The sequence below is a fragment of the Coregonus clupeaformis genome, chromosome 3 (genome assembly GCF_020615455.1).
Source record: "Coregonus clupeaformis isolate EN_2021a chromosome 3, ASM2061545v1, whole genome shotgun sequence".
Classification (NCBI taxonomy): domain Eukaryota; kingdom Metazoa; phylum Chordata; class Actinopteri; order Salmoniformes; family Salmonidae; genus Coregonus; species Coregonus clupeaformis.
The window spans coordinates 39,500,964-39,527,005 of NC_059194.1; the positions used below are offsets into that span (position 1 = coordinate 39,500,964).

Sequence of the window (26,042 nt, forward strand, 5' to 3'; positions counted from 1 at the left end):
AGTTGCTTTAATGTTGTCTTTATGAATAAGATACATGCATTTCGATTGAGCTATAACACTCATAAATATGCCTTTGATTTCATTAAATTAAACCTCAACATAAAGCAATTTTCTCTTGTTTTTTTTAATATTGTCTTTATATGCATTACAATGGCAAATGCAACATTCTCCAAATACAAGACGTCATGCAGCGATGTCTGAACTTTTACTTTTGAGCGATAACCCAAATATAAATACAGTAAAGTACACATGCTAAAGGTTAAAAAATATGTTTTTAACAAAACAGTGTTTTTTAGACACAACGTTTTAGAACAGGAAAGCACCCACTTGTGCTATGTCATGACTTACCTGGACCACCTATTGAGATGTGCCTCTTGTTATGTAAATCAGGTGTTACATGAGGTGAAAAGGTGACGATTAGGAGTGTTGGGCGCTAACCCTCTTCCCTCAACTGGCATACCATATAGGTACTTAATTGGTGGATATAGTGCTGACAAGTTATTATGCACAGAATGTCCAAACTGTAAATGAAAGTAAACTTGGTCTTTTCAAGAGGCAGTTGAGAACTCTACCATATTTCTACCTCTGGAGATTGCATAATTGTCAGAAGTTCATGTTCAAAAGCTGTTGCATTGGCCGGGAATCGAACCCGTGCCACCCATCTATGGAAAGCGGAGACTCTCACAAACACGTACATGTAATCGGTCCTGCTCTATAACGCTCACAAGCCACACAAAAGCAGTTAGAAGGTAATGCGATGTTCTACATAGAACATTGAGGGAAATTCCAGGGCATTGTTGTCACAAATTCCAAACTCAACACAGTTGTCACTGACTTGTTGGATATATTCGTTTCTCATTGAACAACTAAGGTTTAGCACAAAGTAAATCACCTCACACACTGGAAATCTACAATGGATTCACAAAAGTCTACCTACTGAGAATGTGTAAATGTCCAAACTGTAAATAAAAGCAAACTTGGTCTTTTCAAGAGGCAGTTGAGAACTCTACCATCACAAGAGATTTCTGGATAGCGTGGAAATCTTACACATTTTTCTACCTCTGGAGATTGCATAATTGTCCAAATTTCATGTTCGAAATCTGTTGCATTGGCCGGGAATCGAACCCGGGCCTCCCGCGTGGCAGGCGAGAATTCTACCACTGAAACACCAAAGCGTTGCAATGTTGAAATTACCCCACTGGCTAGAAATCGTATATCAGAAAGCAGTAGATTGAATTGATTGCGTTTATTCTGCTATGTGGACTTAGTGACGTCTTACACCCTATATACGCCTCATAAAAAGACTCCATACTCCCCGTCAGGGAATTGAACCCTGGTCTCCCGCGTGACAGGCGGGGATACTCACCACTATACTAACGAGGAGCAGGTGGTTACATTTTCACCCTTTATAGTAGAAATGTATGGAGGTCCGTAAGGCCTCTTCCCTCAGCTGGCATACCATATAGGTACTTAATTGGTGGATATAGTGCTGACAAGTTATTATGCACAGAACGGTGGGTCGGCCGTGTGAACAAATTAGGAGTGTTGGGTGCAATGTCACTAAGTCAGTGTGAAAACATTAGGAGTGTTGGGCGCTAACCCTAACCCTTCTCACAAAAACGTCTATAGAGACTGAATGGTTTGAGCTAGAAACTACTATGACCCATCTATGGAAAGCTGAGACTCTCACAAACACGTACATGTAATCGGTCCTGCTCTATAACGCTCACAAGCCACACAAAAGCAGTTAGAAGGTAATGTGATGTTCTACATAGAACATTGAGGGAAATTCCAGGGCATTGTTGTCACAAATTCCAAACTCAACACAGTTGTCACTGACTTGTTGGATATATTCGTTTCTCATTGAACAACTAAGGTTTAGCACAAAGTAAATCACCTCACACACTGGAAATCTACAATGGATTCACAAAAGTCTACCTACTGAGAATGTGTAAATGTCCAAACTGTAAATAAAAGCAAACTTGGTCTTTTCAAGAGGCAGTTGAGAACTCTACCATCACAAGAGATTTCTGGATAGCGTGGAAATCTTACACATTTTTCTACCTCTGGAGATTGCATAATTGTCCGAATTTCATGTTCGAAATCTGTTGCATTGGCCGGGAATCGAACCCGGGCCTCCCGCGTGGCAGGCGAGAACTCTACCACTGAAACACCAATGCGTTGCAATGTTGAAATTACCCCACTGGCTAGAAATCGTATATAAGAAAGCAGTAGATTGAATTGATTGCGTTTATTCTGCTATGTGGACTTAGTGACGTCTTACACCCTATATACGCCTCATAAAAAGACTCAATACTCCCCGTCGGGGAATTGAACCCCGGTCTCGCGCGTGACAGGCGGGGATACTCACCACTATACTAACGAGGAGCAGGTGGTTACATTTTCACCCTTTATAGTAGAAATGTATGGAGGTCCGTAAGGCCTCTTCCCTCAGCTGGCATACCATATAGGTACTTAATTGGTGGATATAGTGCTGACAAGTTATTATGCACAGAACGGTGGGTCGGCCGTGTGAACAAATTAGGAGTGTTGGGTGCAATGTCACTAAGTCAGTGTGAAAACATTAGGAGTGTTGGGCGCTAACCCTAACCCTTCTCACAAAAACGTCTATAGAGACTGAATGGTTTGAGCTAGAAACTACTATGACCCATCTATGGAAAGCTGAGACTCTCAAAAACACGTACATGTAATCGGTTCTGCTCTATAACGCTCACAAGCCACACAAAAGCAGTTAGAAGGTAATGCGTTGTTCTACATAGAACATTGAGGGAAATCCCAGGGCATTGTTGTCACAAACTCCAAACTCAACACAGTTGTCACTGACTTGTTGGATATATTCGTTTCTCATTGAACAACTAATGTTTAGCACAAAGTAAATCACCTCACACACTGGAAATCTACAATGGATTCACAAAAGTCTACCTACTGAGAATGTGTAAATGTCCAAACTGTAAATAAAAGCAAACTTGGTCTTTTCAAGAGGCAGTTGAGAACTCTACCATCACAAGAGATTTCTGGATAGCGTGGAAATCTTACACATTTTTCTACCTCTGGAGATTGCATAATTGTCCGAATTTCATGTTCGAAATCTGTTGCATTGGCCGGGAATCGAACCCGGGCCTCCCGCGTGGCAGGCGAGAATTCTACCACTGAAACACCAATGCGTTGCAATGTTGAAATTACCCCACTGGCTAGAAATCGTATATAAGAAAGCAGTAGATTGAATTGATTGCGTTTATTCTGCTATGTGGACTTAGTGACGTCTTACACCCTATATACGCCTCATAAAAAGACTCAATACTCCCCGTCGGGGAATTGAACCCCGGTCTCGCGCGTGACAGGCGGGGATACTCACCACTATACTAACGAGGAGCAGGTGGTTACATTTTCACCCTTTATAGTAGAAATGTATGGAGGTCCGTAAGGCCTCTTCCCTCAGCTGGCATACCATATAGGTACTTAATTGGTGGATATAGTGCTGACAAGTTATTATGCACAGAACGGTGGGTCGGCCGTGTGAACAAATTAGGAGTGTTGGGTGCAATGTCACTAAGTCAGTGTGAAAACATTAGGAGTGTTGGGCGCTAACCCTAACCCTTCTCACAAAAACGTCTATAGAGACTGAATGGTTTGAGCTAGAAACTACTATGACCCATCTATGGAAAGCTGAGACTCTCAAAAACACGTACATGTAATCGGTTCTGCTCTATAACGCTCACAAGCCACACAAAAGCAGTTAGAAGGTAATGCGTTGTTCTACATAGAACATTGAGGGAAATCCCAGGGCATTGTTGTCACAAACTCCAAACTCAACACAGTTGTCACTGACTTGTTGGATATATTCGTTTCTCATTGAACAACTAATGTTTAGCACAAAGTAAATCACCTCACACACTGGAAATCTACAATGGATTCACAAAAGTCTACCTACTGAGAATGTGTAAATGTCCAAACTGTAAATAAAAGCAAACTTGGTCTTTTCAAGAGGCAGTTGAGAACTCTACCATCACAAGAGATTTCTGGATAGCGTGGAAATCTTACACATTTTTCTACCTCTGGAGATTGCATAATTGTCCGAATTTCATGTTCGAAATCTGTTGCATTGGCCGGGAATCGAACCCGGGCCTCCCGCGTGGCAGGCGAGAATTCTACCACTGAAACACCAATGCCTTGCAATGTTGAAATTACCCCACTGGCTAGAAATCGTATATCAGAAAGCAGTAGATTGAATTGATTGTGTTTATTCTGCTATGTGGACTTAGTGACGTCTTACACCCTATATACGCCTCATAAAAAGACTCAATACTCCCCGTCGGGGAATTGAACCCCGGTCTCCCACGCGACAGGCGGGAATACTCACCACTATACTAACGAGGAGCAGGTGGTTACATTTTCACCCTTTATAGTAGAAATGTATGGAGGTCCGTAAGGCCTCTTCCCTCAGCTGGCATACCATATAGGTACTTAATTGGTGGATATAGTGCTGACAAGTTATTATGCACAGAACGGTGGGTCGGCCGTGTGAACAAATTAGGAGTGTTGGGTGCAATGTCACTAAGTCAGTGTGAAAACATTAGGAGTGTTGGGCGCTAACCCTAACCCTTCTCACAAAAACGTCTATAGAGACTGAATGGTTTGAGCTAGAAACTACTATGACCCATCTATGGAAAGCTGAGACTCTCAAAAACACGTACATGTAATCGGTTCTGCTCTATAACGCTCACAAGCCACACAAAAGCAGTTAGAAGGTAATGCGTTGTTCTACATAGAACATTGAGGGAAATCCCAGGGCATTGTTGTCACAAACTCCAAACTCAACACAGTTGTCACTGACTTGTTGGATATATTCGTTTCTCATTGAACAACTAATGTTTAGCACAAAGTAAATCACCTCACACACTGGAAATCTACAATGGATTCACAAAAGTCTACCTACTGAGAATGTGTAAATGTCCAAACTGTAAATAAATAAAAAAACTTGGTCTTTTCAAGAGGCAGTTGAGAACTCTACCATCACAAGAGATTTCTGGATAGCGTGGAAATCTTACAAATTTTTCTACCTCTGGAGATTGCATAATCGTCCGAATTTCATGTTCGAAATCTGTTGCATTGGCCGGGAATCGAACCCGGGCCTCCCGCGTGGCAGGCGAGAATTCTACCACTGAAACACCAATGCCTTGCGATGTTGAAATTACCCCACTGGCTAGAAATCGTATATCAGAAAGCAGTAGATTGAATTGATTGCGTTTATTCTGCTATGTGGACTTAGTGACGTCTTACACCCTATATACGCCTCATAAAAAGACTCAATACTCCCCGTCGGGGAATTGAACCCCGGTCTCCCGCGTGACAGGCGGGGATACTCACCACTATACTAACGAGGAGCAGGTGGTTACATTTTCACCCTTTATAGTAGAAATGTATGGAGGTCCGTAAGGCCTCAACCCTCAGCTGGCATACCATATAGGTACTTAATTGGTGGATATAGTGCTGACAAGTTATTATGCACAGAACGGTGGGTCGGCCGTGTGAACAAATTAGGAGTGTTGGGTGCAATGTCACTAAGTCAGTGTGAAAACATTAGGAGTGTTGGGCGCTAACCCTAACCCTTCTCACAAAAACGTCTATAGAGACTGAATGGTTTGAGCTAGAAACTACTATGACCCATCTATGGAAAGCTGAGACTCTCAAAAACACGTACATGTAATCGGTTCTGCTCTATAACGCTCACAAGCCACACAAAAGCAGTTAGAAGGTAATGCGTTGTTCTACATAGAACATTGAGGGAAATCCCAGGGCATTGTTGTCACAAACTCCAAACTCAACACAGTTGTCACTGACTTGTTGGATATATTCGTTTCTCATTGAACAACTAATGTTTAGCACAAAGTAAATCACCTCACACACTGGAAATCTACAATGGATTCACAAAAGTCTACCTACTGAGAATGTGTAAATGTCCAAACTGTAAATAAAAGCAAACTTGGTCTTTTCAAGAGGCAGTTGAGAACTCTACCATCACAAGAGATTTCTGGATAGCGTGGAAATCTTACACATTTTTCTACCTCTGGAGATTGCATAATTGTCCGAATTTCATGTTCGAAATCTGTTGCATTGGCCGGGAATCGAACCCGGGCCTCCCGCGTGGCAGGCGAGAATTCTACCACTGAAACACCAATGCGTTGCAATGTTGAAATTACCCCACTGGCTAGAAATCGTATATCAGAAAGCAGTAGATTGAATTGATTGCGTTTATTCTGCTATGTGGACTTAGTGACGTCTTACACCCTATATACGCCTCATAAAAAGACTCAATACTCCCCGTCAGGGGAATTGAACCCCGGTCTCGCGCGCGGGAGCCGAGGATTCTTTAGCTAAAGTGCCCTAAAGCGTTTCCCATTCATTCCCTATGGTAGTGCTAAACCACTACGGATGCAATATATGTATGGCCACGTATGCCCTCCGAGGCGCTGTGGCAGGTTTTACGCAAGAGGTGGCGAAGATAATAGCCGAATTACAACGAACCACAACAAACACCCGGGAACAACTCATCTGAGCCTTATTTACTTTTTCTGATTCGTGAATTTCTTTTACATTTCAGCATTTGATCCGAGCATTTTACGTTTTGTTACATTAGCGGTTTTAGCTACGTCAGACACACAACAGCTTCTAATTCGTAAGGACTGCCAAAGGTAAGTCGTGTTTTTACATACAAAATATGAGTTCTTTATCATCGATTGTCTTTTTTTTTATTTGTCTTCGGATCTTTTAATAATGCAATAATAGTAAATACAGCGGATATTCAGAGTAATTTTGTTAGAACGTAATCTGAATGAAACGTGGACTTGTGGAAACTATACGTTTCTCATATATATTTGTAAGTATTATAGTATTATAGCGCGATCTAAATAAACAAGTATTCTATGTTTTCACGAATTATACAATGTGAATGCGTTCATAATAAGTCACTTAAATGATGTAGCTATTTCTGTATAGATATTACAGAATAGTCTGAAAGCTAAAGTTCATAATAAAGTTAATTACAAGATTGTTAATTGTTAATTACTATTGCAAGTGTTGTCCAGTGTATATGTGGGGAGGGGTATTGGTTTGTCCAGATGAGGTTGTGTATATTTGGGGATTGGTTATAGATCTGTATAGTTGAAGGTTGTGTGTGTATATTATACATTGTACTGTATAATTAGTACATTAGCCTGAAAGGTATCATTAAAAATAATTAAATAATTAATTTTGTTTACTCTTTGCTTCATCATTTAGATTAACATGTCACACAGGCCTTCGGTGTTTTTCCCTGGCAAGGTCCAAGTTACCTTTCGGAGAGGCGCGTTAGGTTACCTTCTACAAGTCCCCTCTGATGCCGCCAAGAAGATCAAAGACAACCCTTCTATGCAGGACAAGTCTGCTCCTCTGAAGGAAGAGGTTGTCAGGAAGAATGCCATCAGCGTTGTCTTACAAAGAGGGGGGATGTGTCAGATAAAGCTGAGGTGTTGGGGGAGTACATACTACAGTTTGGGAAGTACAGAGGCAAGTCCTTCAGGTGGCTGCTGGAAAATGATGTTGGATACACTATGTACCTCATCAAAAATTTGGAAAAAGAAAAAGAGGCAGGCCATTTCAGTACAGAGGGGAGCAGCAAAATCAGTTTGCAGTCCTTTTTGGAATATGCCATGAGCTTCAAAGATATTGAGGAGCTTTCAAAGTTTGAGTCTCACAAAACGAATTCTCCCGCTGTGACCTCAGATTGTGACACTCTGGTTGGCTTTGGTAATCGGGCCAAAAGTACATGGGGAGAAATATGGGAGAGCAGAGCTGCTGGGTGGACGCTTTCTTCATTATGTCAAGGAAATGTGGTACAGGTTCAAAAATGCACAAACTGCAGCAGTACCTGCTAATGAAAAAAGAGTCATTGCCATCAACCGTTACATCACCAGCCTCTACTGCAACTCCTTACTCCCAAGGTATGTCAAAAGTAAACACAAATCATCTGAAAAATATTGCTTGTGGCATCATATATCTTTTTTGGTTTTCATTATGTTTTATTGCATAGCAATGGATGAATGAAGTTTTCCTGGAGAAAGCTATACTGAGTATTTCACCTTCCAAAATCCAGACCATGCTCTGAGTTAAACATGTTTTCTATGTATTTTTAAACACATAACCATTTTACTGAGTTTCCATTTGAGTTAGGAATGTAAGGATTATTCAACAAATAGTTGTGCTACATTTGTGAGGAATTATTGTCACTTATTTTCTAGCTATTTTGACAACTACATTAACTATTGTGTATCGTTGCTACTTTAGGCAAATTACTTCAAATCTACTCATTGTAAACTGTAATGTAACTGCTTGCAACCAAGATCATGTGTGTGTATGTTAAACTTTATTTCAGATTCACCAGCATCAGCAGCTGTAGGAGCACCATCTGTGTCTACTGGCAGAGGTTTTTCTCCATCAGTTTGGCAGGACTATTCACTGAATTATTCTGCCTAACAATATACCTTGGTTATTATTTTGGCCTTGTTCTGGCTTTGTTCTGGCTATGTTCTGGCCATGTTCCTAATTGTTATTTTGCTTGTGTTCTACTAACAAAATCAAAAGGACATGTTCATGACAACATGTCCATCAAAACCTCCGTCTCCATGAGGGTAAGTGTTCATTTGAGTTCCCTTTTTGCATGTCCTCTGAATTTCTGTGCATGTGCATGTATGATATATTTAGTCTACAAGGTCATTCAATTGTGTATTTGTGAAATAAGTGTACTATAAGTAAGTAATCACTGTAGTCTACATGTTGATTTTTTACCTTTTGGTATTTGTGATTCCAGCACCAACACACCCTGCACGTCAGCCTGGGCCGCCAGCACCAACACGTGCATCTCAGCCTGTGCCACCAGCATCAACCGCCTATCACCGCACAGCACAACACGCTACAGCCTGGCCACCAGCATCAACACGCCCTGCATCTCAGCCCACCCACACACGCCCTGCATCTCAGCCTGTGCCACCAGCATCAACACGCCCTGCATCTCAGCCTGTGCCACCAGCATCAAACCTGCATCTCAGCCTGTGCCGCCAGCATCAACACGCCTGCATCTCAGCCTGTGCCACCAGCGCCGCATCTCAGCCTGTGCCACCAGCATCAACACGTATAGGAAGACAAACGCCCTGCATCTCAGCCTGTGCCGCCAGCATCAACACGCCCTGGATTTCCACCCTCACTTCCACTGCCCAGATATGACCAAGAAATGATTCACTGGAACTGCTCTCAACAGCAAAAGGTATGGATGAAGATGGAGCTGGAAGCCATGGGACTGTGGCCGGGAAGTCCACCTGTGAGGCACCTTACTAACTCTGTCTCTTTGTGGCGTCTACCACCTCAGCCTGAGCTCATTGAGACTGCCTGTGGGCTTCCATCCCCCAAATATTTCCAGCTACATCCATTCTTCATCTGGAAACCAGAGAATGACAGCATCATGGGAAGGCTGAGAAACAATTATGTTCTCCCATGTCTTCACAGTTGTTCTCGACCACAGATAACTTCATCAGGTGTAGGAAGGCCTCGAGTGGTTGTTGGCATTGTCAATCAATATTACTTGTTTGCATCTCGGCTTTGCTGCAAAGCATGCAAAAGGAATTGGTTTGCTGACAATCCTCTGTGGCTGGCAAAGCTCCCTAAAAGGTATACCAACATGTTGCCAGCCCTCCTTACCTACAAGAAAGCGATCTGTAAATCTGTGGTAGATGAATTAAGACGCACAAAATCCCCAAATGAATGGCCAATCAGCTGATGGAGATGATGCACCTAAAGTATGAAAGAGCAAACCTGGCCTACCTGCTAAGTGTGCAGAACATCAAGGATGCTGAGGCAGGGTTGTATGGTCAGAGCACCATCAGCAAATACCTGAGGAGGGACAGTACACCTGCTGCATTTGGGGGTATGAAGACACAGACGGCTGGTGTGGAATGTCTGTGTCGTCATATTACCTTACAGACTGTCTTCTGCAGGAGTTTCAGAGGCAGGAGCCATCAATCACGCAGCTCTTACAGGGCACATTTGGACAGGTGTTGAGATCCGACCACACCCGGAAGATTGCCAGGAAAGTCACTCTTACATCAGGCACAATGTCATCTTATGCTGTGATGAACGAGAACTGGATGATCATCTCTTGGGTGATGGTGCAGTCCGAGAGTGAAAGGTCTTTGGAGCCCATGTATGAAGGTCTGGCCACACGCTACACTGCTGCTGGAATTGAAAAGGCCAATTACCATTGGGTGGACAGGTATTTATTATATAATTTGTTTAACAATTGTATAAGCCTTTTCAGCTTACATATGTTATTTAATGATATTAATAATTTCATTTAAATCTCAAATAGGGAAGAAAATTCATTATATATTTAATCATGTAACTTTTTTTTAATCCTCTTCTATTTCTGGACATTGTTATGTTTCTTTGTACATAGGGACTGCTGTGCAGCCTTCAGGGTCCAGAATTCTCATCCAGCTGAGCACCTTTTGAGGGAAGCCTGGAGGACTACAGAGGCTACTGTTGCAGAGGTGACATCCGGGGACTTGACCAACATCTGTGCTTCGAGGTCAAAGTTTAATGAGTTCATCTCTGTAAAGCTGGACTTGTTCCACTGTATGAGACGATTCTGCCGGGAGTGTGTCTCAGAGCATCATTCCTTATAAAGCTCTTTCTGTCAGTTCCTCTCGGCTGCCTTCACAATTGTGGATCAGCAGGATCTGAAGAGACTGAAGGAGGCCTATGTCTTCTGTGGGATCGTGCCAGCAAATCCAACAAAGCAGCATATCCGGGAGCACTGCAGGACAAAGATCCCTCAGCCACGAGAGCTTGTGAAGAGAGTGGAAGAAGTTCTCCTTCACTTCCACCTGTTAAAAGATGTAAATGACATCCCTCTCTTCAAACCGTCCATGCTGAAAGCCTGGAGGATCCAGCGAGTCCACATGCTGAGGGGCTGTCTCAGTGACCCAGAACGGGAGGATGGGATTCTGTACAGATACGGTGGCACGCTGCAACTCAACCATGTCCAGGGTGAAGGGGCATCTGTGCCCGTGTGGATTCCAATCAGAGGCACTTCACAGCAAGAGGGCTACCACTTCCACCAGGCTCAGTGGGTGACTGGGAACAAAGTCTCCCCAGAGTTATTTCAGGCCCAGGGTATGACTGGTGTGGCACGCTGGAATTTCCAGAGATTGGTGGATCTCAAACAGCCGGGTGTGGTTTTGCCTGCAGTGTTTGACCCACTACTGATCACAGACTTGAACATGGCCTCTGTGAATGTGACGGGGAGCGCCAAATATCCAGCACTACAAGTCTCCAACAGGGACACGGGAGAGAGGTTTGGACTCGAGTACGTTGAGCAAGGGTGCCGTGCTGTTCCTCTCGACTGGGAAAAGCACAGATCTCAGAAGAGGACAGACATGTCCGTATTCCTGACCCCTCTCCCTGTTGAGAAATGTCAACCCTCAGCAACACAGCTGCCGCCGACTGTCAGATTTCCTGATTCTGCAGCTCCTGCTACTGAGGCTTTAAAGAGAGAAAGCACTGAGGAGCCCCAGATGGACATAGGTAATTCAGAATAATACCACAAACATAGGCATATCTCTCTCACACTAACTCAGTCACACGCACCTAAATATGCTTGCAGACACATGCATTCTGCATAATTACTTTCACTGAAGAACTGTTCCTCTCTTTCAGATCTGCCCTGCACACCTCCACTGCCTATGACCGCCTCACCAAGAAGTGCACGCACGGGGCCTATCAAGACTGGTGGCCGGGTCTTTGTGTTGGACCACAATCGGTGGCCTGGCCCAATGAGGGTGGCTATTGATGGTCTGCTTGCCAGGCATCATGGACAGAAGGACATGCTGAAACTGGTGGACTTTGTCTATGCTTCCATGGTGCAAAGTTCATGTGCAGACCCCAACAGCCTGCTTCACCCAACCACCAAACACCACATTGGAAGGTATATTAAACACCTGGCCAAATTAAAAAACACCAGTTCCTCCCTTAACACCAGTCCTGAAAAGCTCTTGGAGACCCAACAACTGTGGCAGCACTTAACCATGGGTAGTGACACAACCTGTGTCCCTGTAACAGCACTCCCACCTGCAGTTGTGAACCCACCCGCACTGCCCACACAAAATGCTCCTCTTACTGAAGCTGCCATAGAGAAAATTGTTTTGGGACTGATGGAAAAGCAGCAACAGTCAGAGCAACAACAGCAGCAAAAGAAAAAAATGACAAAAACCTGCCTTTCATGTGGCCAACCCAAGTCCCGTTACATGAATGATGGCTCCTCAATTCATTATTTTTATCAGAGTGGGCATGTTAGGTACTTCTACTGCTCCACAAAAGTATTTAAAACATATGGAGCAGAGGGCCTCACAAACCCCAAAATGTCTTTTGAGGATTTCATGTCAACACCCTTCTTTCAACAAGAACTTGAATCCATAAAACAGAAAGTGGAACAACAGAAGGACAAACAAAAGAGGAAGTCAGCAGATGTGGTACCCTCTGGCCGTTTGTGCAGGTTCTGCCATTTGGAACTAAAACAGGGCCCTAATAGTCCTCACATTCACACAGGGTTCCCCGGAGTGGCAGGGAAATATATTTATTGTCCTGCCAAGATGTTCTCCCTCTACCAGGCCAAGGGTATGGAGAAAGAAATGACCTGGAAGGAGTTCCAGGCATCTGCTTTTTATCATGATGAAAAGAAAAGATGGATGGATGAAAAGAGGAAATGTTGATTTACACACACACACACGCATCCACACACACACACACACAAACAAACAAAATGGCCATAATCTTTTAATAAAACAATTTTGAAGTTCAATACAATTCTCTTGCCTTTAATTCATGTTTACATATTGAACATACTGTACATGAAGTCAGACAGGGTTGCTTATAATTACATTGTGGCACAAGGTACATGAAAAATCAACTGACAGAAAAGTTTGGTTTGTGTAACCCTAAATCTAAGTTAAGATTGGCAAGGAGGTCAAAGGCTGGTCTGTGCATTCAAGTCGACTGCAGGGCTGAAGAAGGTTTTTACCAGGTCATCGGATGAAGTACTTTTGTTTCCTCAACAGGTAGGGCTGATAAGTAAGAATAATCCACTGCAATCTTTAACTGAAGAGGAAAATCTTATGGTAGAATATGTGCAGTACATAAATGTGTTAATTATTTTGAAAGGTGTTATCTTTAAATTAATTTCACATCAGCATAAATGAATGAAGTAATTTGGTCTTTAAAATAACACTTTCACAAAAGCAGAAAATCCCATTACAAAATACTATTATTTTAATACACTGGATATAAACTAGTACACCTGAAATAAGATGGGGAATGTATAATATTTTGAATACATTTGGAGTATATTATCAATGTTCTGAAATATTATTCATCAATCATATGTTATCAGTATACAAAAATAGCAAGTAAAAGTGGGTCTATATTAAAACACTGAATTATACTTATACTAAATAGTATAGTAAATATAACTATTTAGTGTACAAAGGTACAATATAAACGTTCCAAGTAATACACTTCAAGTACACTGTGTTTTGGGCTTGGGAAAATACACTGCATGATCAAATAAAACCAATAGTGACAAAATCTAATTATAATCTATCATTCAATTCCCCAATACATGGGGAAAAAATATCAGAATACAGTTTCCTTGTTTAGAATTGAACCCCCAATAAAAGCGTTTCAAGAAAAAGGCAGCCTGAAAAAAATAAAAAGAGCCCTAAAGCGTTTCCCATTCATTCTCTATGGTAGTCCTAAACCACTACGGATGTAATATATTTTCGGCCACACACTGATTCAGTGGCGCTGTTTCGACAAAACGGCTGTTACAGCTATACGCGACTGGCCCGCGGGTGACAGGCGGGGATACTCACCACTATACTAACGAGAAGCAGGTGGTTACATTTTCACCCTTTATAGTAGAAATGTATGGAGGTCCGTAAGGCCTCTTCCCTCAGCTGGCATACCATATAGGTACTTAATTGGTGGATATAGTGCTGACAAGTTATTATGCACAGAACGGTGGGTCGGCCGTGTGAACAAATTAGGAGTGTTGGGTGCAATGTCACTAAGTCAGTGTGAAAACATTAGGAGTGTTGGGCGCTAACCCTAACCCTTCTCACAAAAACGTCTATAGAGACTGAATGGTTTGAGCTAGAAACTACTATGACCCATCTATGGAAAGCTGAGACTCTCAAAAACACGTACATGTAATCGGTTCTGCTCTATAATGCTCACAAGCCACACAAAAGCAGTTAGAAGGTAATGCGTTGTTCTACATAGAACATTGAGGGAAATCCCAGGGCATTGTTGTCACAAACTCCAAACTCAACACAGTTGTCACTGACTTGTTGGATATATTCGTTTCTCATTGAACAACTAATGTTTAGCACAAAGTAAATCACCTCACACACTGGAAATCTACAATGGATTCACAAAAGTCTACCTACTGAGAATGTGTAAATGTCCAAACTGTAAATAAAAGCAAACTTGGTCTTTTCAAGAGGCAGTTGAGAACTCTACCATCACAAGAGATTCCTGGATAGCGTGGAAATCTTACACATTTTTCTACCTCTGGAGATTGCATAATTGTCCGAATTTCATGTTCGAAATCTGTTGCATTGGCCGGGAATCGAACCCGGGCCTCCCGCGTGGCAGGCGAGAATTCTACCACTGAAACACCAATGCGTTGCAATGTTGAAATTACCCCACTGGCTAGAAATCGTATATCAGAAAGCAGTAGATTGAATTGATTGCGTTTATTCTGCTATGTGGACTTAGTGACGTCTTACACCCTATATACGCCTCATAAAAAGACTCAATACTCCCCGTCGGGGAATTGAACCCCGGTCTCCCGCGTGACAGGCGGGGATACTCACCACTATACTAACGAGGAGCAGGTGGTTACATTTTCACCCTTTATAGTAGAAATGTATGGAGGTCCGTAAGGCCTCTTCCCTCAGCTGGCATACCATATAGGTACTTAATTGGTGGATATAGTGCTGACAAGTTATTATGCACAGAACGGTGGGTCGGCCGTGTGAACAAATTAGGAGTGTTGGGTGCAATGTCACTAAGTCAGTGTGAAAACATTAGGAGTGTTGGGCGCTAACCCTAACCCTTCTCACAAAAACGTCTATAGAGACTGAATGGTTTGAGCTAGAAACTACTATGACCCATCTATGGAAAGCTGAGACTCTCAAAAACACGTACATGTAATCGGTTCTGCTCTATAACGCTCACAAGCCACACAAAAGCAGTTAGAAGGTAATGCGTTGTTCTACATAGAACATTGAGGGAAATCCCAGGGCATTGTTGTCACAAACTCCAAACTCAACACAGTTGTCACTGACTTGTTGGATATATTCGTTTCTCATTGAACAACTAATGTTTAGCACAAAGTAAATCACCTCACACACTGGAAATCTACAATGGATTCACAAAAGTCTACCTACTGAGAATGTGTAAATGTCCAAACTGTAAATAAAAGCAAACTTGGTCTTTTCAAGAGGCAGTTGAGAACTCTACCATCACAAGAGATTTCTGGATAGCGTGGAAATCTTACAAATTTTTCTACCTCTGGAGATTGCATAATTGTCCGAATTTCATGTTCGAAATCTGTTGCATTGGCCGGGAATCGAACCCGGGCCTCCCGCGTGGCAGGCGAGAATTCTACCACTGAAACACCAATGCGTTGCAATGTTGAAATTACCCCACTGGCTAGAAATCGTATATCAGAAAGCAGTAGATTGAATTGATTGCGTTTATTCTGCTATGTGGACTTAGTGACGTCTTACACCCTATATACGCCTCATAAAAAGACTCAATACTCCCCGTCGGGGAATTGAACCCCGGTCTCCCGCGTGACAGGCGGGGATACTCACCACTATACTAACGAGGAGCAGGTGGTTACATTTTCACCCTTTATAGTAGAAATGTATGGAGGTCCGTAAGGCCTCTTCCCTCAGCTGGCATACCATATAGGTACTTAATTGGTGGATATAGTGCTGACAAGTTATTATGCACAGAACGGTGGGTCGGCCGTGTGAACAAATTAGGAGTGTTGGGTGCAATGTCACTAAGTCAGTGTGAAAACATTAGGAGTGTTGGGCGCTAACCCTAACCCTTCTCACAAAAACGTCTATAGAGACTGAATGGTTTGAGCTAGAAACTACTATGACCCATCTATGGAAAGCTGAGACTCTCAAAAACACGTACATGTAATCGGTTCTGCTCTATAACGCTCACAAGCCACACAAAAGCAGTTAGAAGGTAATGCGTTGTTCTACATAGAACATTGAGGGAAATCCCAGGGCATTGTTGTCACAAACTCCAAACTCAACACAGTTGTCACTGACTTGTTGGATATATTCGTTTCTCATTGAACAACTAATGTTTAGCACAAAGTAAATCACCTCACACACTGGAAATCTACAATGGATTCACAAAAGTCTACCTACTGAGAATGTGTAAATGTCCAAACTGTAAATAAAAGCAAACTTGGTCTTTTCAAGAGGCAGTTGAGAACTCTACCATCACAAGAGATTTCTGGATAGCGTGGAAATCTTACACATTTTTCTACCTCTGGAGATTGCATAATTGTCCGAATTTCATGTTCGAAATCTGTTGCATTGGCCGGGAATCGAACCCGGGCCTCCCGCGTGGCAGGCGAGAATTCTACCACTGAAACACCAATGCCTTGCAATGTTGAAATTACCCCACTGGCTAGAAATCGTATATCAGAAAGCAGTAGATTGAATTGATTGCGTTTATTCTGCTATGTGGACTTAGTGACGTCTTACACCCTATATACGCCTCATAAAAAGACTCAATACTCCCCGTCGGGGAATTGAACCCCGGTCTCCCCGCGTGACAGGCGGGGATACTCACCACTATACTAACGAGGAGCAGGTGGTTACATTTTCACCCTTTATAGTAGAAATGTATGGAGGTCCGTAAGGCCTCTTCCCTCAGCTGGCATACCATATAGGTACTTAATTGGTGGATATAGTGCTGACAAGTTATTATGCACAGAACGGTGGGTCGGCCGTGTGAACAAATTAGGAGTGTTGGGTGCAATGTCACTAAGTCAGTGTGAAAACATTAGGAGTGTTGGGCGCTAACCCTAACCCTTCTCACAAAAACGTCTATAGAGACTGAATGGTTTGAGCTAGAAACTACTATGACCCATCTATGGAAAGCTGAGACTCTCAAAAACACGTACATGTAATCGGTTCTGCTCTATAACGCTCACAAGCCACACAAAAGCAGTTAGAAGGTAATGCGTTGTTCTACATAGAACATTGAGGGAAATCCCAGGGCATTGTTGTCACAAACTCCAAACTCAACACAGTTGTCACTGACTTGTTGGATATATTCGTTTCTCATTGAACAACTAATGTTTAGCACAAAGTAAATCACCTCACACACTGGAAATCTACAATGGATTCACAAAAGTCTACCTACTGAGAATGTGTAAATGTCCAAACTGTAAATAAAAGCAAACTTGGTCTTTTCAAGAGGCAGTTGAGAACTCTACCATCACAAGAGATTGCATAATTGTCCGAATTTCATGTTCGAAATCTGTTGCATTGGCCGGGAATCGAACCCGGGCCTCCCGCGTGGCAGGCGAGAATTCTACCACTGAAACACCAATGCCTTGCAATGTTGAAATTACCCCACTGGCTAGAAATCGTATATCAGAAAGCAGTAGATTGAATTGATTGCGTTTATTCTGCTATGTGGACTTAGTGACGTCTTACACCCTATATACGCCTCATAAAAAGACTCAATACTCCCCGTCGGGGAATTGAACCCCGGTCTCCCCGCGTGACAGGCGGGGATACTCACCACTATACTAACGAGGAGCAGGTGGTTACATTTTCACCCTTTATAGTAGAAATGTATGGAGGTCCGTAAGGCCTCTTCCCTCAGCTGGCATACCATATAGGTACTTAATTGGTGGATATAGTGCTGACAAGTTATTATGCACAGAACGGTGGGTCGGCCGTGTGAACAAATTAGGAGTGTTGGGTGCAATGTCACTAAGTCAGTGTGAAAACATTAGGAGTGTTGGGCGCTAACCCTAACCCTTCTCACAAAAACGTCTATAGAGACTGAATGGTTTGAGCTAGAAACTACTATGACCCATCTATGGAAAGCTGAGACTCTCAAAAACACGTACATGTAATCGGTTCTGCTCTATAACGCTCACAAGCCACACAAAAGCAGTTAGAAGGTAATGCGTTGTTCTACATAGAACATTGAGGGAAATCCCAGGGCATTGTTGTCACAAACTCCAAACTCAACACAGTTGTCACTGACTTGTTGGATATATTCGTTTCTCATTGAACAACTAATGTTTAGCACAAAGTAAATCACCTCACACACTGGAAATCTACAATGGATTCACAAAAGTCTACCTACTGAGAATGTGTAAATGTCCAAACTGTAAATAAAAGCAAACTTGGTCTTTTCAAGAGGCAGTTGAGAACTCTACCATCACAAGAGATTTCTGGATAGCGTGGAAATCTTACACATTTTTCTACCTCTGGAGATTGCATAATTGTCGAATTTCATGTTCGAAATCTGTTGCATTGGCCGGAATCGAACCCGGGCCTCCCGCGTGGCAGGCGAGAATTCTACCACTGAAACACCAATGCCTTGCAATGTTGAAATTACCCCACTGGCTAGAAATCGTATATCAGAAAGCAGTAGATTGAATTGATTGCGTTTATTCTGCTATGTGGACTTAGTGACGTCTTACACCCTATATACGCCTCATAAAAAGACTCAATACTCCCCGTCGGGGAATTGAACCCCGGTCTCCCGCGTGACAGGCGGGGATACTCACCACTATACTAACGAGGAGCAGGTGGTTACATTTTCACCCTTTATAGTAGAAATGTATGGAGGTCCGTAAGGCCTCTTCCCTCAGCTGGCATACCATATAGGTACTTAATTGGTGGATATAGTGCTGACAAGTTATTATGCACAGAACGGTGGGTCGGCCGTGTGAACAAATTAGGAGTGTTGGGTGCAATGTCACTAAGTCAGTGTGAAAACATTAGGAGTGTTGGGCGCTAACCCTAACCCTTCTCACAAAAACGTCTATAGAGACTGAATGGTTTGAGCTAGAAACTACTATGACCCATCTATGGAAAGCTGAGACTCTCAAAAACACGTACATGTAATCGGTTCTGCTCTATAACGCTCACAAGCCACACAAAAGCAGTTAGAAGGTAATGCGTTGTTCTACATAGAACATTGAGGGAAATCCCAGGGCATTGTTGTCACAAACTCCAAACTCAACACAGTTGTCACTGACTTGTTGGATATATTCGTTTCTCATTGAACAACTAATGTTTAGCACAAAGTAAATCACCTCACACACTGGAAATCTACAATGGATTCACAAAAGTCTACCTACTGAGAATGTGTAAATGTCCAAACTGTAAATAAAAGCAAACTTGGTCTTTTCAAGAGGCAGTTGAGAACTCTACCATCACAAGAGATTTCTGGATAGCGTGGAAATCTTACACATTTTTCTACCTCTGGAGATTGCATAATTCATGTTCGAAATCTGTTGCATTGGCCGGGAATCGAACCCGGGCCTCCCGCGTGGCAGGCGAGAATTCTACCACTGAAACACCAATGCCTTGCAATGTTGAAATTACCCCACTGGCTAGAAATCGTATATCAGAAAGCAGTAGATTGAATTGATTGCGTTTATTCTGCTATGTGGACTTAGTGACGTCTTACACCCTATATACGCCTCATAAAAAGACTCAATACTCCCCGTCAGGGAATTGAACCCCGGTCTCCCGCGTGACAGGCGGGGATACTCACCACTATACTAACGAGGAGCAGGTGGTTACATTTTCACCCTTTATAGTAGAAATGTATGGAGGTCCGTAAGGCCTCTTCCCTCAGCTGGCATACCATATAGGTACTTAATTGGTGGATATAGTGCTGACAAGTTATTATGCACAGAACGGTGGGTCGGCCGTGTGAACAAATTAGGAGTGTTGGGTGCAATGTCACTAAGTCAGTGTGAAAACATTAGGAGTGTTGGGCGCTAACCCTAACCCTTCTCACAAAAACGTCTATAGAGACTGAATGGTTTGAGCTAGAAACTACTATGACCCATCTATGGAAAGCTGAGACTCTCAAAAACACGTACATGTAATCGGTTCTGCTCTATAACGCTCACAAGCCACACAAAAGCAGTTAGAAGGTAATGCGTTGTTCTACATAGAACATTGAGGGAAATCCCAGGGCATTGTTGTCACAAACTCCAAACTCAACACAGTTGTCACTGACTTGTTGGATATATTCGTTTCTCATTGAACAACTAATGTTTAGCACAAAGTAAATCACCTCACACACTGGAAATCTACAATGGATTCACAAAAGTCTACCTACTGAGAATGTGTAAATGTCCAAACTGTAAATAAAAGCAAACTTGGTCTTTTCAAGAGGCAGTTGAGAACTCTACCATCACAAGAGATTTCTGGATAGCGTGGAAATCTTACACATTTTTCTACCTCTGGAGATTGCATAATTCATGTTCGAAATCTGTTGCATTGGCCGGGAATCGAACCCGGGCCTCCCGCGTGGCAGGCGAGACTTCTACCACTGAAACACCAATGCCTTGCAATGTTGAAATTACCCCACTGGCTAGAAATCGTATATCAGAAAGCAGTAGATTGAATTGATTGCGTTTATTCTGTTATGTGGACTTAGTGACGTCTTACACCCTATATACGCCTCATAAAAAGACTCAATACTCCCCGTCGGGGAATTGAACCCCGGTCTCCCGCGTGACAGGCGGGGATACTCACCACTATACTAACGAGGAGCAGGTGGTTACATTTTCACCCTTTATAGTAGAAATGTATGGAGGTCCGTAAGGCCTCTTCCCTCAGCTGGCATACCATATAGGTACTTAATTGGTGGATATAGTGCTGACAAGTTATTATGCACAGAACGGTGGGTCGGCCGTGTGAACAAATTAGGAGTGTTGGGTGCAATGTCACTAAGTCAGTGTGAAAACATTAGGAGTGTTGGGCGCTAACCCTAACCCTTCTCACAAAAACGTCTATAGAGACTGAATGGTTTGAGCTAGAAACTACTATGACCCATCTATGGAAAGCTGAGACTCTCAAAAACACGTACATGTAATCGGTTCTGCTCTATAACGCTCACAAGCCACACAAAAGCAGTTAGAAGGTAATGCGTTGTTCTACATAGAACATTGAGGGAAATCCCAGGGCATTGTTGTCACAAACTCCAAACTCAACACAGTTGTCACTGACTTGTTGGATATATTCGTTTCTCATTGAACAACTAATGTTTAGCACAAAGTAAATCACCTCACACACTGGAAATCTACAATGGATTCACAAAAGTCTACCTACTGAGAATGTGTAAATGTCCAAACTGTAAATAAAAGCAAACTTGGTCTTTTCAAGAGGCAGTTGAGAACTCTACCATCACAAGAGATTCCTGGATAGCGTGGAAATCTTACACATTTTTCTACCTCTGGAGATTGCATAATTCATGTTCGAAATCTGTTGCATTGGCCGGGAATCGAACCCGGGCCTCCCGCGTGGCAGGCGAGACTTCTACCACTGAAACACCAATGCCTTGCAATGTTGAAATTACCCCACTGGCTAGAAATCGTATATCAGAAAGCAGTAGATTGAATTGATTGCGTTTATTCTGTTATGTGGACTTAGTGACGTCTTACACCCTATATACGCCTCATAAAAAGACTCAATACTCCCCGTCGGGGAATTGAACCCCGGTCTCCCGCGTGACAGGCGGGGATACTCACCACTATACTAACGAGGAGCAGGTGGTTACATTTTCACCCTTTATAGTAGAAATGTATGGAGGTCCGTAAGGCCTCTTCCCTCAGCTGGCATACCATATAGGTACTTAATTGGTGGATATAGTGCTGACAAGTTATTATGCACAGAACGGTGGGTCGGCCGTGTGAACAAATTAGGAGTGTTGGGTGCAATGTCACTAAGTCAGTGTGAAAACATTAGGAGTGTTGGGCGCTAACCCTAACCCTTCTCACAAAAACGTCTATAGAGACTGAATGGTTTGAGCTAGAAACTACTATGACCCATCTATGGAAAGCTGAGACTCTCAAAAACACGTACATGTAATCGGTTCTGCTCTATAACGCTCACAAGCCACACAAAAGCAGTTAGAAGGTAATGCGTTGTTCTACATAGAACATTGAGGGAAATCCCAGGGCATTGTTGTCACAAACTCCAAACTCAACACAGTTGTCACTGACTTGTTGGATATATTCGTTTCTCATTGAACAACTAATGTTTAGCACAAAGTAAATCACCTCACACACTGGAAATCTACAATGGATTCACAAAAGTCTACCTACTGAGAATGTGTAAATGTCCAAACTGTAAATAAAAGCAAACTTGGTCTTTTCAAGAGGCAGTTGAGAACTCTACCATCACAAGAGATTTCTGGATAGCGTGGAAATCTTACACATTTTTCTACCTCTGGAGATTGCATAATGTCCGAATTTCATGTTCGAAATCTGTTGCATTGGCCGGGAATCGAACCCGGGCCTCCCGCGTGGCAGGCGAGAATTCTACCACTGAAACACCAATGCCTTGCAATGTTGAAATTACCCCACTGGCTAGAAATCGTATATCAGAAAGCAGTAGATTGAATTGATTGCGTTTATTCTGCTATGTGGACTTAGTGACGTCTTACACCCTATATACGCCTCATAAAAAGACTCAATACTCCCCGTCGGGAATTGAACCCCGGTCTCCCGCGTGACAGGCGGGGATACTCACCACTATACTAACGAGGAGCAGGTGGTTACATTTTCACCCTTTATAGTAGAAATGTATGGAGGTCCGTAAGGCCTCTTCCCTCAGCTGGCATACCATATAGGTACTTAATTGGTGGATATAGTGCTGACAAGTTATTATGCACAGAACGGTGGGTCGGCCGTGTGAACAAATTAGGAGTGTTGGGTGCAATGTCACTAAGTCAGTGTGAAAACATTAGGAGTGTTGGGCGCTAACCCTAACCCTTCTCACAAAAACGTCTATAGAGACTGAATGGTTTGAGCTAGAAACTACTATGACCCATCTATGGAAAGCTGAGACTCTCAGAAACACGTACATGTAATCGGTTCTGTTCTATAACGCTCACAAGCCACACAAAAGCAGTTAGAAGGTAATGCGTTGTTCTACATAGAACATTGAGGGAAATCCCAGGGCATTGTTGTCACAAACTCCAAACTCAACACAGTTGTCACTGACTTGTTGGATATATTCGTTTCTCATTGAACAACTAATGTTTAGCACAAAGTAAATCACCTCACACACTGGAAATCTACAATGGATTCACAAAAGTCTACCTACTGAGAATGTGTAAATGTCCAAACTGTAAATAAAAGCAAACTTGGTCTTTTCAAGAGGCAGTTGAGAACTCTACCATCACAAGAGATTTCTGGATAGCGTGGAAATCTTACAAATTTTTCTACCTCTGGAGATTGCATAATTGTCCGAATTTCATGTTCGAAATCTGTTGCATTGGCCGGGAATCGAACCCGGGCCTCCCGCGGTGGCAGGCGAGAATTCTACCACTGAAACACCAATGCCTTGCAATGTTGAAATTACCCCACTGGCTAGAAATCGTATATCAGAAAGCAGTAGATTGAATTGATTGCGTTTATTCTGCTATGTGGACTTAGTGACGTCTTACACCCTATATACGCCTCATAAAAAGACTCAATACTCCCCGTCGGGGAATTGAACCCCGGTCTCCCGCGTGACAGGCGGGGATACTCACCACTATACTAACGAGGAGCAGGTGGTTACATTTTCACCCTTTATAGTAGAAATGTATGGAGGTCCGTAAGGCCTCTTCCCTCAGCTGGCATACCATATAGGTACTTAATTGGTGGATATAGTGCTGACAAGTTATTATGCACAGAACGGTGGGTCGGCCGTGTGAACAAATTAGGAGTGTTGGGTGCAATGTCACTAAGTCAGTGTGAAAACATTAGGAGTGTTGGGCGCTAACCCTAACCCTTCTCACAAAAACGTCTATAGAGACTGAATGGTTTGAGCTAGAAACTACTATGACCCATCTATGGAAAGCTGAGACTCTCAAAAACACGTACATGTAATCGGTTCTGCTCTATAACGCTCACAAGCCACACAAAAGCAGTTAGAAGGTAATGCGTTGTTCTACATAGAACATTGAGGGAAATCCCAGGGCATTGTTGTCACAAACTCCAAACTCAACACAGTTGTCACTGACTTGTTGGATATATTCGTTTCTCATTGAACAACTAATGTTTAGCACAAAGTAAATCACCTCACACACTGGAAATCTACAATGGATTCACAAAAGTCTACCTACTGAGAATGTGTAAATGTCCAAACTGTAAATAAAAGCAAACTTGGTCTTTTCAAGAGGCAGTTGAGAACTCTACCATCACAAGAGATTTCTGGATAGCGTGGAAATCTTACACATTTTTCTACCTCTGGAGATTGCATAATTCATGTTCGAAATCTGTTGCATTGGCCGGGAATCGAACCCGGGCCTCCCGCGTGGCAGGCGAGAATTCTACCACTGAAACACCAATGCCTTGCAATGTTGAAATTACCCCACTGGCTAGAAATCGTATATCAGAAAGCAGTAGATTGAATTGATTGCGTTTATTCTGCTATGTGGACTTAGTGACGTCTTACACCCTATATACGCCTCATAAAAAGACTCAATACTCCCGGCCGGGAATCGAACCCGGGCCTCCCGCGTGACAGGCGGGGATACTCACCACTATACTAACGAGGAGCAGGTGGTTACATTTTCACCCTTTATAGTAGAAATGTATGGAGGTCCGTAAGGCCTCTTCCCTCAGCTGGCATACCATATAGGTACTTAATTGGTGGATATAGTGCTGACAAGTTATTATGCACAGAACGGTGGGTCGGCCGTGTGAACAAATTAGGAGTGTTGGGTGCAATGTCACTAAGTCAGTGTGAAAACATTAGGAGTGTTGGGCGCTAACCCTAACCCTTCTCACAAAAACGTCTATAGAGACTGAATGGTTTGAGCTAGAAACTACTATGACCCATCTATGGAAAGCTGAGACTCTCAAAAACACGTACATGTAATCGGTTCTGCTCTATAACGCTCACAAGCCACACAAAAGCAGTTAGAAGGTAATGCGTTGTTCTACATAGAACATTGAGGGAAATCCCAGGGCATTGTTGTCACAAACTCCAAACTCAACACAGTTGTCACTGACTTGTTGGATATATTCGTTTCTCATTGAACAACTAATGTTTAGCACAAAGTAAATCACCTCACACACTGGAAATCTACAATGGATTCACAAAAGTCTACCTACTGAGAATGTGTAAATGTCCAAACTGTAAATAAAAGCAAACTTGGTCTTTTCAAGAGGCAGTTGAGAACTCTACCATCACAAGAGATTTCTGGATAGCGTGGAAATCTTACACATTTTTCTACCTCTGGAGATTGCATAATTCATGTTCGAAATCTGTTGCATTGGCCGGGAATCGAACCCGGGCCTCCCGCGTGGCAGGCGAGAATTCTACCACTGAAACACCAATGCCTTGCAATGTTGAAATTACCCCACTGGCTAGAAATCGTATATCAGAAAGCAGTAGATTGAATTGATTGCGTTTATTCTGCTATGTGGACTTAGTGACGTCTTACACCCTATATACGCCTCATAAAAAGACTCAATACTCCCCGTCGGGGAATTGAACCCCGGTCTCCCGCGTGACAGGCGGGGATACTCACCACTATACTAACGAGGAGCAGGTGGTTACATTTTCACCCTTTATAGTAGAAATGTATGGAGGTCCGTAAGGCCTCTTCCCTCAGCTGGCATACCATATAGGTAC

The 26,042-nt window shown here is 42.8% G+C and overlaps 1 protein-coding gene and 33 non-coding genes across 34 annotated transcripts; 1 reads left to right on the top strand and 33 right to left on the bottom strand.

Annotated features, from left to right (window-relative positions):
* Window positions 1-1,104: 1,104 nt before the first annotated feature.
* On the bottom strand, window positions 1,105-1,175 carry trnag-gcc. Its single transcript has one exon. It is a non-coding gene; the product is annotated as a tRNA-Gly (tRNA).
* Window positions 1,176-1,311: 136 nt separating this feature from the next.
* Window positions 1,312-1,383, bottom strand: trnad-guc. Its single transcript has one exon. It is a non-coding gene; the product is annotated as a tRNA-Asp (tRNA).
* A 726-nt stretch (window positions 1,384-2,109) lies between these two features.
* Window positions 2,110-2,180, bottom strand: trnag-gcc. The gene has a single exon. It is a non-coding gene; the product is annotated as a tRNA-Gly (tRNA).
* Window positions 2,181-2,316: 136 nt separating this feature from the next.
* Window positions 2,317-2,388, bottom strand: trnad-guc. Its single transcript has one exon. It is a non-coding gene; the product is annotated as a tRNA-Asp (tRNA).
* Window positions 2,389-3,114: 726 nt separating this feature from the next.
* trnag-gcc lies at window positions 3,115-3,185 on the bottom strand. Its single transcript has one exon. It is a non-coding gene; the product is annotated as a tRNA-Gly (tRNA).
* A 136-nt stretch (window positions 3,186-3,321) lies between these two features.
* trnad-guc lies at window positions 3,322-3,393 on the bottom strand. The gene has a single exon. It is a non-coding gene; the product is annotated as a tRNA-Asp (tRNA).
* Window positions 3,394-4,119: 726 nt separating this feature from the next.
* Window positions 4,120-4,190, bottom strand: trnag-gcc. The gene has a single exon. It is a non-coding gene; the product is annotated as a tRNA-Gly (tRNA).
* Window positions 4,191-4,326: 136 nt separating this feature from the next.
* On the bottom strand, window positions 4,327-4,398 carry trnad-guc. The gene has a single exon. It is a non-coding gene; the product is annotated as a tRNA-Asp (tRNA).
* A 728-nt stretch (window positions 4,399-5,126) lies between these two features.
* trnag-gcc lies at window positions 5,127-5,197 on the bottom strand. The gene has a single exon. It is a non-coding gene; the product is annotated as a tRNA-Gly (tRNA).
* Window positions 5,198-5,333: 136 nt separating this feature from the next.
* trnad-guc lies at window positions 5,334-5,405 on the bottom strand. Its single transcript has one exon. It is a non-coding gene; the product is annotated as a tRNA-Asp (tRNA).
* A 726-nt stretch (window positions 5,406-6,131) lies between these two features.
* trnag-gcc lies at window positions 6,132-6,202 on the bottom strand. Its single transcript has one exon. It is a non-coding gene; the product is annotated as a tRNA-Gly (tRNA).
* A 4,531-nt stretch (window positions 6,203-10,733) lies between these two features.
* On the top strand, window positions 10,734-12,909 carry LOC121542305. Its single transcript, XM_045209502.1, has 2 exons — window positions 10,734-11,634; window positions 11,767-12,909. Exons 1-2 carry the CDS (start codon window positions 10,977-10,979, stop codon window positions 12,816-12,818), a joined length of 1,710 nt encoding a protein of 569 aa, XP_045065437.1. The 5' UTR covers window positions 10,734-10,976; the 3' UTR covers window positions 12,819-12,909.
* Window positions 12,910-14,719: 1,810 nt separating this feature from the next.
* On the bottom strand, window positions 14,720-14,790 carry trnag-gcc. The gene has a single exon. It is a non-coding gene; the product is annotated as a tRNA-Gly (tRNA).
* Window positions 14,791-14,926: 136 nt separating this feature from the next.
* Window positions 14,927-14,998, bottom strand: trnad-guc. Its single transcript has one exon. It is a non-coding gene; the product is annotated as a tRNA-Asp (tRNA).
* A 726-nt stretch (window positions 14,999-15,724) lies between these two features.
* Window positions 15,725-15,795, bottom strand: trnag-gcc. Its single transcript has one exon. It is a non-coding gene; the product is annotated as a tRNA-Gly (tRNA).
* Window positions 15,796-15,931: 136 nt separating this feature from the next.
* Window positions 15,932-16,003, bottom strand: trnad-guc. The gene has a single exon. It is a non-coding gene; the product is annotated as a tRNA-Asp (tRNA).
* Window positions 16,004-16,729: 726 nt separating this feature from the next.
* Window positions 16,730-16,800, bottom strand: trnag-gcc. Its single transcript has one exon. It is a non-coding gene; the product is annotated as a tRNA-Gly (tRNA).
* A 136-nt stretch (window positions 16,801-16,936) lies between these two features.
* On the bottom strand, window positions 16,937-17,009 carry trnad-guc. Its single transcript has one exon. It is a non-coding gene; the product is annotated as a tRNA-Asp (tRNA).
* Window positions 17,010-17,689: 680 nt separating this feature from the next.
* On the bottom strand, window positions 17,690-17,760 carry trnag-gcc. The gene has a single exon. It is a non-coding gene; the product is annotated as a tRNA-Gly (tRNA).
* A 136-nt stretch (window positions 17,761-17,896) lies between these two features.
* On the bottom strand, window positions 17,897-17,969 carry trnad-guc. Its single transcript has one exon. It is a non-coding gene; the product is annotated as a tRNA-Asp (tRNA).
* A 725-nt stretch (window positions 17,970-18,694) lies between these two features.
* trnag-gcc lies at window positions 18,695-18,764 on the bottom strand. Its single transcript has one exon. It is a non-coding gene; the product is annotated as a tRNA-Gly (tRNA).
* A 136-nt stretch (window positions 18,765-18,900) lies between these two features.
* On the bottom strand, window positions 18,901-18,972 carry trnad-guc. Its single transcript has one exon. It is a non-coding gene; the product is annotated as a tRNA-Asp (tRNA).
* Window positions 18,973-19,688: 716 nt separating this feature from the next.
* trnag-gcc lies at window positions 19,689-19,759 on the bottom strand. Its single transcript has one exon. It is a non-coding gene; the product is annotated as a tRNA-Gly (tRNA).
* A 136-nt stretch (window positions 19,760-19,895) lies between these two features.
* Window positions 19,896-19,967, bottom strand: trnad-guc. The gene has a single exon. It is a non-coding gene; the product is annotated as a tRNA-Asp (tRNA).
* Window positions 19,968-20,683: 716 nt separating this feature from the next.
* Window positions 20,684-20,754, bottom strand: trnag-gcc. The gene has a single exon. It is a non-coding gene; the product is annotated as a tRNA-Gly (tRNA).
* Window positions 20,755-20,890: 136 nt separating this feature from the next.
* Window positions 20,891-20,962, bottom strand: trnad-guc. The gene has a single exon. It is a non-coding gene; the product is annotated as a tRNA-Asp (tRNA).
* A 716-nt stretch (window positions 20,963-21,678) lies between these two features.
* Window positions 21,679-21,749, bottom strand: trnag-gcc. The gene has a single exon. It is a non-coding gene; the product is annotated as a tRNA-Gly (tRNA).
* A 136-nt stretch (window positions 21,750-21,885) lies between these two features.
* Window positions 21,886-21,957, bottom strand: trnad-guc. The gene has a single exon. It is a non-coding gene; the product is annotated as a tRNA-Asp (tRNA).
* A 725-nt stretch (window positions 21,958-22,682) lies between these two features.
* Window positions 22,683-22,753, bottom strand: trnag-gcc. Its single transcript has one exon. It is a non-coding gene; the product is annotated as a tRNA-Gly (tRNA).
* Window positions 22,754-23,686: 933 nt separating this feature from the next.
* On the bottom strand, window positions 23,687-23,758 carry trnag-gcc. Its single transcript has one exon. It is a non-coding gene; the product is annotated as a tRNA-Gly (tRNA).
* A 136-nt stretch (window positions 23,759-23,894) lies between these two features.
* On the bottom strand, window positions 23,895-23,966 carry trnad-guc. Its single transcript has one exon. It is a non-coding gene; the product is annotated as a tRNA-Asp (tRNA).
* Window positions 23,967-24,682: 716 nt separating this feature from the next.
* On the bottom strand, window positions 24,683-24,753 carry trnag-gcc. Its single transcript has one exon. It is a non-coding gene; the product is annotated as a tRNA-Gly (tRNA).
* Window positions 24,754-25,676: 923 nt separating this feature from the next.
* Window positions 25,677-25,747, bottom strand: trnag-gcc. Its single transcript has one exon. It is a non-coding gene; the product is annotated as a tRNA-Gly (tRNA).
* Window positions 25,748-25,883: 136 nt separating this feature from the next.
* On the bottom strand, window positions 25,884-25,955 carry trnad-guc. Its single transcript has one exon. It is a non-coding gene; the product is annotated as a tRNA-Asp (tRNA).
* Between the last annotated feature and the right edge of the window lie 87 nt (window positions 25,956-26,042).